The sequence below is a fragment of the Oncorhynchus masou genome, chromosome 17, assembly GCF_036934945.1.
Source record: "Oncorhynchus masou masou isolate Uvic2021 chromosome 17, UVic_Omas_1.1, whole genome shotgun sequence".
Lineage (NCBI taxonomy): Eukaryota > Metazoa > Chordata > Actinopteri > Salmoniformes > Salmonidae > Oncorhynchus > Oncorhynchus masou.
The window spans coordinates 361,239-375,366 of record NC_088228.1 but is presented as its reverse complement, the minus strand read 5'-3'; the positions used below and the strand labels follow the sequence as shown (position 1 = coordinate 375,366).

Here is a 14,128-nt window from a genome sequence, read left to right as displayed (position 1 = left end):
TTGATGGTAGGGTTTTATCGATGAAGGAAAGTTGTATCTAACAGAATGGTTCAATGACGGTAAGGTTCTATCTATTATGTAAGGTTCTACTATAACATAAATGTTCTATCTGTGACAAAATGGTTCTATGACAATAGGTTCTATCTTTGACGTTAAGCTTATACAGTGCATACGAAAAGTATTCAGACCCCTTGACTTTTCCACATTTTGTTATGTTGCAGCCTTATTCTAAAATAGATTAACTCAAAAATCCTCATCAATCTTCACACAATACCCGTAATGACAAATCAAAACACGTTTTTAGAAATGTTTGCAAATTTATTACAAATAAAAGACAGAAATACCTTAATTATTTAACCTGTTGATGCTCTGGGGGCGCTATTTCATTTTTGGATGAAAAACGTTCCCGTTTTAAACAAGATATTTTGTCACAAAAAGATGCTCGACTATGCATATAATTGATAGCATTCGAAAGAAAACACTCTGACGTGTCCAGAACTACCAAGATATTTTCTGTGCGTGTCCTAGAACGTGAGCTTCAGGCAAAACCAAGATGAGACGGCATCCAGGAAATGAGCAGGATTTTTGAGGCTCTGTTTTCCATATATGGCTGTGAATGCGAGAGGAATGAGCCTGCCCTTTCTGTCGTTTCCCCAAGGTGTCTGCAGCATTGTGACGTATTTGTAGGCAGATCATTGGAAGATTGACCATAAGAGACCACATTTACCAGGTGTCCGCCCGGTGTCCTGCGCCGAAATTGGTGCACAAAAGTCACCTGCCAGTATTTTTCCATGGGATACAGAGAGGAAAGCAAGCTTCCACGAACTGCATATCAATGAAGAGATATGTGAAAAAACACCTTGAGGATTGATTCCAAACAACGTTTGCCATGTTTCGGTCGATATTATGTAGTTAATCCGGAAAAAGTTTTACGTTGTAGGTGACTGAATTTTCGGTTCGTTTCGGTAGCCAGACGCAATGTAGAAAACGGAACGATTTCTCCTACACACAGACGCTTTCAGGAAAAACTGCGCATTTGGTATGTAACTGAGAGTCTCCTCATTGAAAACATCAGAAGCTCTTCAAAGGTAAATGATTTTATTTATTTGGTTATCTGGTTTTTGTGAAAATGTTGCGTGCTAAATGCTACTCAAAATGCTATGCTAGCTTTGCATACTCTTACACAAATTAGTCAATTTCTATGGTTCAAAAGCATATTTTGAAAATCTGAGATGACAGTGTTGTTAAGAAAAGGCTAAGCTTGAGAGCAGACGCATTATTTTCATTTTATTTGCGATTTTCAGAAATCGTTAACGTTGCGTTATGCTAATGAGCCTGAGGCTTTAGTCACAAACCCGGATCCGGGATGGGGAGTTTCAAGAAGTTAAGTATTCCGACCATATGCTATGAAACTCGAAATTGAGCTCAGGTGCATCCTGTTTCCATTGATCATCCTTGAGATGTTTCTACAACTTGATTGGAGTCCAGCTGTGGTAAATTCAATTGATTGGACATGATTTGGAAAAGCACACACTTGTCTATATAAGGTCCCATAGTTTACAGTGCATGTCAGAGCAAAAACCAAGCCTTGAGGTTGAAGGAATTGTCCGTAGAGCTCAGAGACAGGATTGTGTCGAGGCACAGATCTGGGGAAGGGTACCAAAACATTTCTGCAGCATTGAAGGTCCCAAGAACACATTGGCCTCCATCATTCTTAAATGGAAGAAGTTTGGAACCACCAAGACTCTTTCTAGAGCTGGCCTCCTGGCCAAACTGAGCAATCGGGGGAGAATGGCCTGGGTCAGGGTGTTGATCAAGATTCCGATGGTTACTGTGAAAGAGCTCCAGAGTTCCTCTGTGGATATGGGAGAACGTTTCAGAAGGACAACACACTCTGCAGAACTCCACCAATCAGGCCTTTATGGTAGAGTGGCCAGACAGAAGTCACTCCTCAGTAAAAGGCACATGACAGCCCGCTTGGAGTTTGCCAAAAGGCATCTAAAGACACTCAGACCATGATAAACAAGATTGTCTGTTCTGATGAAACCAAAATGTAACTCTTTGGCCTGAATGCCAAGCGTCACATCTGGAGGAAACCTGGCTCCATCCCTACGGTGAAGCATGGTGGTGGCAGCATCATGCTGTGGGGATGTTTTTCAGCATCAGCGACTGGGAGACTAGTCAGGATCGAGGGAAAGATGAACGGCGCAAACCACAGAGAGATCCTTGATGAAAACCTGCTCCAGAGCTCTCAGGACCTCAGACTGGGGTGAAGGTTCACCTTCCAACAGGACAACAACCCTAAGCACACAGCCAAGACAATGCAGGAGTAGCTTCGGGGACAAGTCTCTGAATGTCCTTGAGTGGCCCAGCCAGAGCCTGGACTTGAACCCGATCGAACATCTCTGGAGAGACCTGAAAATATCTGTGCAGTGACGCTCACCATCCAACCTGACAGAGCTTGAGAGGATCTGCAGAGAAGAATGGGAGAAACTCCCCAAAAACAGGCTGTGTCGTCATACCCTTTCCAGAAACAAGTCTCTCACTGTTGCCACTTGCTATAGCCCTCCCTCTGTCCCCAGCTGTGCCCTCGATACCAAATGTGAGTTGATTGCCCCCCATCTATCTTCTGAGCTCGTGCTACTAGGTGACCTAAACTGGGACATGCTTAATACCCCGGCCATCCTACAATCCAAGCTTGATGCCCCCAATCCCACAATGAACAGACCAGATATAATTCCAAATCCGTAAACACGGGCACCCTCATAGATGTCATCCTAACTAACTCGCACTCCAAATACACCTCTGCTGTTTTCAATCAAGATCTCAGCGATAACTGACTCATTTCCTGCATCCGTAATGGGTCTACGACCAAACGACCACCCCTCATCACTGTCAAACGCTCCCTAAAACACTTCTGCGAGCAGGCCTTTCTATTCGACCTAGCCCGGGTATCCTGGAATGATATTGACCTCATCCCGTCAGTAGAGGATGCCTGGTTATTCATTAAAAGTGACTTCCTCACCATCTTAAATAAGCATGCCCCATTCTAAAATGTTAGAACTAGGAATAGATATAGTCCTCAGTTCACTCCAGACCTGTCTGCCCTTGACCAGCACAAAAACATCCTGTGGCGTTCTGCATTAGCATTGAATTGCTCCCGTGATATGCAACTCTTCAGGGAAGTTAGGAACAAATATACACAGGCAGTAAGCAAAGCTAAGGCTAGCTTTTTCAAACAGAAATGTGCATCCTGTAGTACTAACTCAAAAAGGTTCTGGGACACTAAAGTCCATGGAGAATAAGAGCACCTCCGCCCAGTTGCCCACTGCATTGAGGCTAGGAAACACTGTCGCCACTGATAAAACCACTATAATTGAGAATTTCAATAAGCATTTCTCTACGGCTGGCGATGTTTTCCACCTGGCTACCCCTACCCCGGTCAACTGCCCGGCACCCTCCACAGCAATCCGCCAAAGCCCCCACCATTTCTCCTTCACCCAAATCCAGATAGCTGATGTTCTGAAAGGGCTGCAAAATCTGGACCCCTACAAATCAGCCGGGCTAGACAATCTGGACCCTCTCTTTCTAAAAGGATCTGCCAAAATTGTTGCAACCCCTATTACTAGCCTATTGTCTGAGATTCCCAAAGATTGGAAAGCTGCCGCGGTCATCCCCCTCTTCAAAGGGGGTGACACTCTAGACCCAAACTGCTACAGACCTATATCTATCCTACTCGGTCTTTCTAAGGAAAGCCAAGTTAAAAAACAGATTACCGACCATTTTGAATCTCACCGTACCTTCTCCGCTATGCAATCTGGTTTCAAAGCTGGTCATGGTTCCACCTCAGCCACGCTCAAGGTTCTAAACGACATCATAACCGCCATCGATAAAAGACATAACTGTGCAGCCATATTCATCGACCTGGCCAAGGCTTTTGACTATGTCAATCACCACATTTTATTGGCAGACTCGACAGTGTTGGTTTCTCAAATGACTGCCTCACCTGGTTCACCAACTACTTCTCAGATCGAGTTCAGTGTGTCAAATTGGAGGGCCTGTTGTCTGGACCTCTGGCAGTCTCTGTGGGGGTGCCACAGGATTCTATCCTCGGGCCGATTCTCTGTATACATCAATGATGTTACTCTTGCTGCTGGTGATTCTCTGATCCACCTCTACGCAGACGACACCATTCTGCATACTTCTGGCCCCTCGTTGGACACTGTGTTAACTAACCTCCAGACGAGCTGCAATGCCATACAACTCTCCTTCCGTGGCCTCTAATGCAAGTAAAACTAAATGCATACTTTTCAACCGATCACTGCCCGCACCTGCTCGCCCGTCCAGCATCGCTTCTCTGGACGGCTCTGACTTAGAATACGTGGACAACTACAAATACCTAGGTGTCTGGTTAGACTGTAAACTCTACTTCCAGACTCACATTAAGCATCTCCAATCCAAAATTAAATCTAGAATAGGCTTCCTATATCGCAACAAAGCATCCTTCACTCATGCTGCCAAACACACCCTTGTAAAACTGACCATCCTACCGATCCTCGACTGAAAATAGCCTCCAACACTCTACTCAACAAACTGGATGCAGTCTATCACTGTACCATCCGTTTTGTCACCAAAGCCCCACACATTACCCACTATTGCGACCTGTACGCTCTCGTTGGTTATTTTCCACCATAATTTGGAAATAAATTCATAAAAAATCCTACAATGTGATTTTCTTGAGTTGAAGTGTACCTATGATGAAAATTACAGGCCTCTCTAATCTTTTTAAGTCAGAGAACTTGCACAATTGGTGGCTGACTAAATACTTTTTTCCCCCACTGTATATCGAACCTTAACATCATAGATAGAACCTTGTCTTGATCTTTCATAGAACCATAACATCATAGATAGAACCTTGTCTTGATCTTTCATAGGGTTCTATCTATGATGTTAAGGTTTGATATATGACGATAGGGTTCTATCTATGATGGTAGGGTTCAATGATGGTTCAAGACGGTAGGGTTGTATCTATGATGGTAAGGATCTAAGACGGTAAGGTTCTATGACGTCTCAAGACAGTAAGGTTCTATGATGTTAAGGTTATATCTAACATAAAGGTTCTATGTTGGTAGGCTTTTATCTCTATTGGTAGAGTTATATCTATGACGATAGTGTTCTGTCTATGACAGTAATGTTCTATGACAGATCAAGACAGTAGGGAACTCTATGATTGTATGATTCTATCAATTACGGTAGGGTTCAATTATGGATCAAAACAATAGGGTTATGTCTGTGATGAAAGGTTTCCATCTTTGACGGTAAGGTTCCATCTATTACTGTAAGGTTCTATGATGGTAGGGTTCTGTCTATGAATGTAGGGTTCTATCTGTGAAAGTAAGGTAATATTCAAAAAATATATATAGTATATTAAAAATATATATATATAAATGATTTTTCCTGGATCCCAGAAAGAGTAACTGCTGCCTTGGCAGGAACTAATGGGGATCCATAATAAACCCCAGGAAGAGTAGCTGCTGCCTTGGCAGGAACTAATGGGGATCCATAATAAACCCCAGGAAGAGTAGCTGCTGCCTTGACAGGAACTAATGGTGATCCATAATAAACCCCAGGAAGAGTAGCTGCTGCCTTGGCAGGAACTAATGGGGATCCATAATAAACCCCAGGAAGAGTAGCTGATGTCTTGGCAGGAACTCATGGGGATCCATAATAAACCCCAGGAAGTGTAGCTGCTTCCTTGACAGGAACTAATGGGGATCCATAATAAATACAAATACAAAACAACCAATATGTTCGTGAGTCTCAGCTTTCGATGGCGGGGTCATATAGACGTTTTTATGAGAAGACCGATTTTCGGGACGTCTCCTAGTCTGATGAACACCACTGTAGCTCTGCCACCTTCCTCCGAACATCAGAGGATGCGGTGGATTGAGACACAACCCATGCAAAAAGACAGATATCTTTATCTTAAACTGAAGGATTCATGCTATTTAGATAGTGGGGTCCATTAAGTCCTCAGTGTGCTGACGGTGTCTCTGTGTCTCTCTCCCTGTAGATAGGAAACATCAGGCCAGAGACAGAGATCAGATGGTACAAAGACGGACTGGAGATTGAAGAGGATGATGCTGATTACAAGAAGATCGAGATGAAGGACGAGGTGTTGATCTTCAACATCGGAAAGGTCAGGAAGTTGCAGTGGGGAAGGGCGGGTACACAGACGGGGAAGGTGCCTCTGAAGTAGCTTGTCCGTATAATGGAACCTATGCGCAAGCTCCACCCGCCCTGCATGCTGGTCAGACTAAAATGAATCACAGCTCAAGTATTTGCCATCCATTAATCCAGGTCTGATGTTGTGAAGGGTTCAGTTGACTTTTGAAGAGCATTGCTTCTAACCCAGCTATGCTACGCTATACAATATGCTATCAGTCTAACGCCTACCATAACTACTGTATGCTAACGGCTTACATTTACAGCCTACTACGCTACTATAGTGTCCCTCCCTGACACACAGACTCTTACATGATGACAGTTTGCTTATATCATGTCATACCAGACACTCCTACGCTGTCAGTTAGCATACAGTTAGACTAATAGGACTGATGTCTATGGTTGTCACTCTCAGTAGATTAGATGTGAGCATGTGCTGTTTGGTGATGCTTCCAAAAAATAGTTATTTTATTATGACACTTTCTAATGTCTAAAGCAGGGCTCCCCAACCTTCTTCCTGGAGATCTACCGTCCTGTGGGTTTTCAGTTCAACCCTCTTCCTGGAGATCTACTGTCCTGTGGGTTTTCAGTTCAACCCTAATTTAACACACCTGATTCTACCAATTAGCTGCTCAACAAGAACTTATCTAGCTGAATCATATACACTAAATTAGGGCTGGACTGAAAACCCACAGGACAGTAGATCTCCAGGAACAGGGTTGGACTGAGAACCTACAGGACAGTAGATGAAAACTGTTGTACATATTAAAACTACTATTAAAATGGCCAGAAACAAAGACCTTTCTTCTGAAACTTGTCAGTCTATTCTTGTTCTAAGAAATGAAGGCTATTCCATGTGAGAAATTGCCAAGAAACTAAAGATCTCGTGAAATGCTGTGTACTACTCCCTTCACAGAACAACGCAAACTGGCTCTAACCAGAATGGAAAGAGGCCCCGGTGCACAACTGAGCAAGAGGACAAGTACATTAGAGTGTCTAGTTTGAGAAACAGACGCCTGACAAGTCCTCAACTGGCAGCTTCATTAAATAGTACCCACAAAACACCAATCTCAACGTCAACAGTGAAGAGGCGACTCCAGGATGCTGGCCTTCTAGGCAGAGTTCCTCTGTCCAGTGTCTGTGTTCTTTCGCCCATCTTAATCTTTTCTTTTTATTGGCCAGTCTGAGATATGGCTTTTTTTGCCTAGAAGGCCATCATCCCGGAGTCGCATCTTCACTGTTGACGTTGAGACTGGTGTTTGCCAGGTACTATTTAATGAAGCTGCCAGTTGAGGACTTGTCAGGCGTCTGTTTCTCAAACTAGACACACAAATGTACTTGTCCTCTTGCTCAGTTGTGCCAAGGGGCCTCCTACTCCTCTTTCTATTCTAGTTAGGGCCAGTTTGCTCTGTTCTGTGAAGGGAGTGGTACACGGAATTGTACGACATCTTCAGTTTCTTGGCAATTTCTCACATGGAATAGCCTTCATTTCTCAGAACAAGAATAGACTGACGAGTTTCAGAAGAAAGTTACTTGTTTCTGGCCATTTGGATCCTGTAATCGAACCCACAAACGCTGATGCTGCAGATACTCAACTAGTCTAAAGAAGGCTAGTTTTATTGCTTATTTAAATCAGCACAACAGTTTTCAGCTGTGCCAACATATTTGCAAAAGGGTTTTCTAATGATAATTTAGCCTTTTAAAATGATAAACTTGGATTAGCTAACACAACGTGTCATTGGAACACATGAGTGATGGTTGCTGATAATGGGCCTCTGTACGCCAATGTAGATATTCCATTAAAAATCAGCCGTTTCCAGCTACAATAGTCATTTACAACATTAACAAATGTCTACACTGTATTTCTGATCAGTTTAATGTTATTGTAATGGACAATTTTCTAAGTGACCCCAAACTTTTGAATGGTAGTGTACATTTGGGCATTACTTTTGGCCAGAACTATGAGACTGTATAGGGAATAGGGTGTGATTTGGAACAGAGCCTCAGATTGCCTCTGTAACTGATGAGGGCTGGTTGAGTGTCTTTCCAGGTCTCTGACTGTCCTACTCTCTGACTCTAACCCTTTTCCAGTTGTCCAAAAAGGATGCAGGTGTGTACGAGGTGAAGCTAAAGGATGCCAGAGGAAAAGACAAGAGCATGTTCAACCTGACTGAAGCAGGTACTGCGACACCTCTACTGTGTTCTAGAACAACCTATGTCATGTATATACTGTGTTCTAGAACATCTTTGTCATGGCTCTACTGTTTTCTAGAACAGGGTTTCCCAAACTCTGACCTATGGCCCCCCCTGGGTGCTTTGGTTTTGCCCTAGCACTACACAGCTAATTAAAATAAACTCTGAAGATGACTTGGTTATTTGAATCATCTTCTGTACGGGGGAGTTTTGATAAAAGCCCTGATGCTCAATCTGAACAGTAACACTTGTCGCTTGCGGTACGGTTTTGGAAGCACAAGGACCTTATCTTTTTTATTTTTTTATAATAATATGTTTATTATTTTATGATAAAAATCAAATAAAAAAGACAACAATACTAACAATGACATTCATTGTACTGTTGAATGGGATGGCCAATTTAGAGGACAAAACCAAACTTAACTCACACATACACAAAATAATAAAAGTCATTACAAGCAGTGTAGTTAAGCCAAAAATAAATATTGAGGAGTACAGCCCAGAGTAGCAGCAGATCGTCAGCCCAGTTATGAAGCGGGACTAGACCTTTTATCCAGTATCGGCTGACATATTTTGTACAACATTGGACTCCTATTGGAGGTATTGTATCGAATCTTTTCCATATGTATTACATTCCCTAAATCCCGTAACCACATTTCAAAGGTAGGTACAGTCTCCAGTTTCCAAAATTGCAATATGAGCCTTTTGGCTAATAGAGTACAAAGAGAGACAGCTTTCCCTTCGTGGTTATTCCCATCAACTGTACCAAACAGAGCGGTCAATGGGTCTGGGGCTAGAACTCTATCAAAGGCTCTAGATAAGTAATCAAAAATGAGAGCCCAGTAAACATGTAACTTAGGACATGTCCAGAATAAGGGGGTCAACGTCCCCTCGTCCTGCTTGCACCTCTCACACAGTGGTGAGGTGTCCGGGAATATTTTATGCAGTTTTACTTTTGAGTAACGTAACCTGTGTATCACCTTAAACTGTACAAGGTTGTGTCTGGCATTCACTGAACTGTGGTTTATATTCCTGAGAGCTTCTACCCAGTCCTCATCTGAGATTTCTGACCCAAGTTCTTGTTCCCAAGGCTTTTTAATGGTGTCTGTGGATACCTCTATGTGGGCCTGTAGCACGTCATACAGTCTAGAGACCGACCCTTTTGAATGGGGTTTGACAAGGATCAAGCTATCTAATGTAGGACTATTTGGCTTCATGCCATACTGTGGGATATATGTCCTTACGAAATTCCTGATTTGGAGGTATCTGAAAAAATGTGTTGTTGGCATGTTGAACTTTCTCTGTAATTGTTGAAATGAAGCTAACTGACCATCTATGTATAGATTACCAATTGTTGTGAGCCCCTTCTCCCTCCACTGTGAAAACACCACATCATCCAATGCGGGGTGGAAAGCATGATTCAGGCAAATTGGGCTGTCAATGTATACAGTGTGTATGTTAAGAAAATACCTAATCTGTTTCCAGATACTAAGCGTATGACAAAAGACTGGGTTAGAGTCATAAGTGGATTTTTTCACATGTGATGGGCTATTAACAAATGCAGGGAGTGAGGTACGTTGACAGGAGGCCTGCTCAATCAAAAGCCATGCAGGCATATCCTTCTGTCTCATCACAGGTAAACTTTCCCTCCAGAAAGACACAATGTTCAGATTAGCAGCCCAATAATACAGTTTAAAGTGAGGAAGGTCAAAGCCCCCCTCTATTTTGTACTTGCATAAATGCTTCTTTGAAATTCTGGCTGCCTTGTTATCCCATAAAAATGGAGTTACTATTGAATCCAGTTTCTTAAAATAGCTTTGTGGTATGAAATTGGGTAAACTTTGGAAGAGGTAAAGAAACCTGGGTAGGACAACCATTTTAATAGCATTTATACGACCAACCAAGGAGATTCAGAGTTTTCCAAAAATCTATATTTTGTTTAACCTGATATATTTTCATGTCCCAATTCGCTTTCAATAGCTGATCAAGGTCTCTTGTCACTACAATGCCAAGGCTTGTGAACTTGTCCATCACTGTTCTAAACGGGGTAGATTGCAGAAATTGCATATCCACAGGCCGTGATATTGGCATCAACTCACTTTTTTACCCATTTATCTTGTAGCCAGAGAAGGAGCCAAATGTGTTTATCAAGTTAAGTAAGGGTGGAATAGAAGTTTTAGGTTTGGACAAAAACAAAGGAACATCGTCTGCATATAGGGACATTTTGTGCTGTGTGTCCTTTATTTTAACAGAAGCTATATCGGCACATGCCCGAATGCGAGTAGCAAGGGGTTCCATGGCTATAGCGAAGAGAGCAGGCGAAATAGGGCATCCCTGTTGGCACCCTTGAACAAGCGGAATGACTGCAACATTTCATGATTGGTTACCACGGACGCCATTGGGTGTGCATGAATAATTCTTATCCAATTAATAAATTCCTTTCCGAACCCGAAGTGCTCCAGAACCGACATCATATACTTCCACTCAATCCGATCAAACGCCTTCTCTGCATCAAGAGCTATTACCACTGCCTCAACCTTATGATCAGGTTACATTACGTTGAAAAGGCGTCTCAAATTGTAGTATATATGTCGGCCAGGGATAAAACCTGTCTGGACCGGGTGTACGATGTCGGAAATGCCAAATATCTTTGTCAACACCTTGTTTTCTATGGGGAGTAACGACACGGGGCGATAAGACGACATCTCCATGGAATCTCTATCTTTTTTCAAGATCAGTGCTACTGTAGCCTCATACAGTGTTTACGTGAGTTTGGCATTTTCTTTGGATTGTTTAAACATTCGCAACATAAGTGGAGATAGACTGGCACAGTACTTCTTATAGAATTCTATTACATATCCATCGGGCCCAGGGGCCTTGCTGTTTGGAAATTGTGCTATCGCTGTGTTAATTCCCTCTAAAGTTATCCCTGCATCGAGTGCAGAAGCTGCCCGCTGTCTAGTTTAGGAAGTTCACATTCAGCGAGAAAGCGTTCCATAGTTTGTGGATCATTAGCATCGCATTTGGATTGGTATAGCTCTGAGTAAAACTGCGCAAAGCATTTATTAATATCCTGCAGATCTGTTACTATTTTACCCTTCTTGTCTTTTATTTTGTGAATAGCTCTACATGCCTTAGCTGTCTTGCTAAAAATTTATGTGGTTTGTCACCCAGTTCAAAATAACTTTGTTGCGTTCTAGCAAGTAAAGAGCCCACCCGTTTCGAAAGGATGGTATTGTATTCATATTTTAACTTTGTGATCTTCTCAAGGACTGTATACGAGGAATTCATCCTAATAACGTTCTCCTGTTCCCCTAACTCTCTTTCAATTTCTCTCAGCCTTGTATTGGCGCGTTTCTTCCTCTCTGATGTATAAGAAATAATGTAACCTCTAATCACAGCCTTTAGAGATTCCCAAAGGGTAGAGTCGCGTCAACATCCCCGTCAATCTGCTCCTTCAAATACTGACAAAAAGCCTCATCTTTCAGCAGGTATGCGTCTAAGCGCCACGGTCGCCGACATATTGTCGAGCTTCAGCACCATGGACACAGGAGAGTGGTCCGTAATTAGAATAGGGTGATAGGTAACCGACTCAGCTGCTGAAATTAGTTTGGAGTCCAACAAAAAATAGTCAATTCTGGAATATGATTTATGAACTAATGAAAAGAAAGAGTAATCCCTGTCTGTTGGGTGCGTCAGTCTCCAAATATCAACAATGTTAAGGTTTGTCATCAATGTATTTAGACAGACACTGGCATTTGATTGTTGAAGTGACCTTGATAGCTGTTCATCTAAAAGAGGATCTAACGTACAGTTAAAGTCCCCTCCAACAATAACACTTGTATCCGAGATATTTGGTATGTCCTTAAATACCTTTTGAAAAAATAATGGATCATCGAAGTTGGGTCCATATAAATTGACCAAGGTTACTGGTTTCGAATTCAGTGTCCCAGCCACAATAATATACCGACCATTAGGATCTGAAATGGAGGATGAGTAAACAAAAGGAATGTTTTTCCTTATCAGGATTGCTACCCCTCTCGCTTTTGCATCAAAGTTAGACTGGTATATCTGACCGATCCAGCCAACTCGTAGCTTGGCCTGAGCGGAGCGTTTAATATGAGTTTCTTGGAGAAGCATTATGTCAGCACCCAGTGATTTAAGATGAGAAAAAACCTTAGCTGGTTTCACCACATGCCCTAAGCCATTACAGTTCCAGCTGACTATCTTTATTCCACCTGGTCTACTCTGTGCTCTGTCACTATGTGGCATTTCTTATTTTAGAGCAAATTGTTGCTGTCATACAAAACGCAGAAGAAAAAATCCCACCATGCGGGAGCTTGTCATGCCACCTGTACTAGTAATAAATGTGATCATAAAACACAGACCACATCGCCCCTCACGTCCCTTTACTGAGTGACCCAAACGAAGCACTCCTTGGCTAAAACACAAACCTTAGGGTGTCTAGACATACAGCTTGAACTAACTCGTCTATAGATGATCCGCATATACGCTAATATTAAATAACACTTAACACTTAACTCTCACGTTAGGGGGTGAGTGGCGCTAAAACATGATGTGCCAAACTATGCTATATTAGCCACAACATCTCATCAATCATATCCAATGTCTGATCTTCTAATCGAAAGACATAGCCCGGAAATCCAAACACATTCCTGGCCTGTATTTGGTCATTTAGCCGGCTGACACAGCCGTTCTGTATCCTCAGCCAGGGAGCTTGCTTGTCAAGAACAGATCGGTCCTCTTTTGGGTTGTCAAACGTACGTGTTGATCCTTCGACTGTCACCTTAAACCGGGCTGGGAAGAGGAATCCATATCGGATGTTGGCCGCCCTGCATTTGTTGCGTACCTCATCATACTCTTTCCGTTGATTCCTCACCTCCAAGGTAAGATCTGGGTAGAAAGCCACCCTGGCTCCGTTGAAATTAAGAGGGAACTTTTGACTAGCCAGCTTGAGGATGAGATCCCTGGTCTGGGGATAGTGCAGCCGTACAATGAATGGCCTTGGTGGCCCGCCCTTGGCCGGCTTCTTTGCCAGAGATCTGTGTGCGCGCGGTCGATCAGGATGGCCGTTTTGAAGTGTTCACTCCCCAGCAGGGCCGGTATCAGCTCCGAGACAAATTCAGTGGATTTTACTTTCTCAGTGTCCTCCTGGATGCCACATGTACCGATGTTCTGGCGTCTTGAATGCGACTCGAATGCGACTCGAGCATTTCCAGTCGGGCTTTCAGGGTTTTGTTGTCATTTTTGAACGTTGCGCACTGTTTCTCTATGTCCTGTAGCCTGGCCTCGTGATCGACTGTCGTCTGCTCAACCTCATGCACCCTTCTCTGAGTTGCCTTCACAGTTTCGGCCAAAGTCCCAATACTCTTTGAGATATCAGCCAACCTTGTGTCCACCTTCTTGCTTAGTGAGTTTATGGCAGCCAGTATGTAATTTTGCATAGGCTCTGTGAGGAACTCTTGGAAGCTACCCTCTTCAGCTAACTCCTCGTGGGTTGGCGACGTTGAAATTGGTTCGTTGTTCATCTCATTCAAATTATCTTGTTTAGCGCTCCCTTTTCTGGTGCCTTTTCCCTTTGTCATATTTGTTTGAAGTTATAGGTCGTGAGAGGTTAAGATAAATACTAATTTGTTTCAAAATGGAGCGGAGCTCTAGCAAAGCACGTCTACTCCATAGCACGCTCTCT

The 14,128-nt window shown here is 42.9% G+C and overlaps 1 protein-coding gene across 1 annotated transcript in view; it reads left to right on the top strand.

Annotated features, from left to right (window-relative positions):
- The window catches only part of myom1a (myomesin 1a (skelemin)), a 151,140-nt gene that overhangs the window by 84,679 nt on the left and 52,333 nt on the right, over positions 1-14,128 (top strand). Inside the window, 2 exon segments of the mRNA XM_064992006.1 lie at positions 6,074-6,199; positions 8,317-8,404. Coding sequence (XP_064848078.1) covers positions 6,074-6,199; positions 8,317-8,404 — 214 coding nt within the window.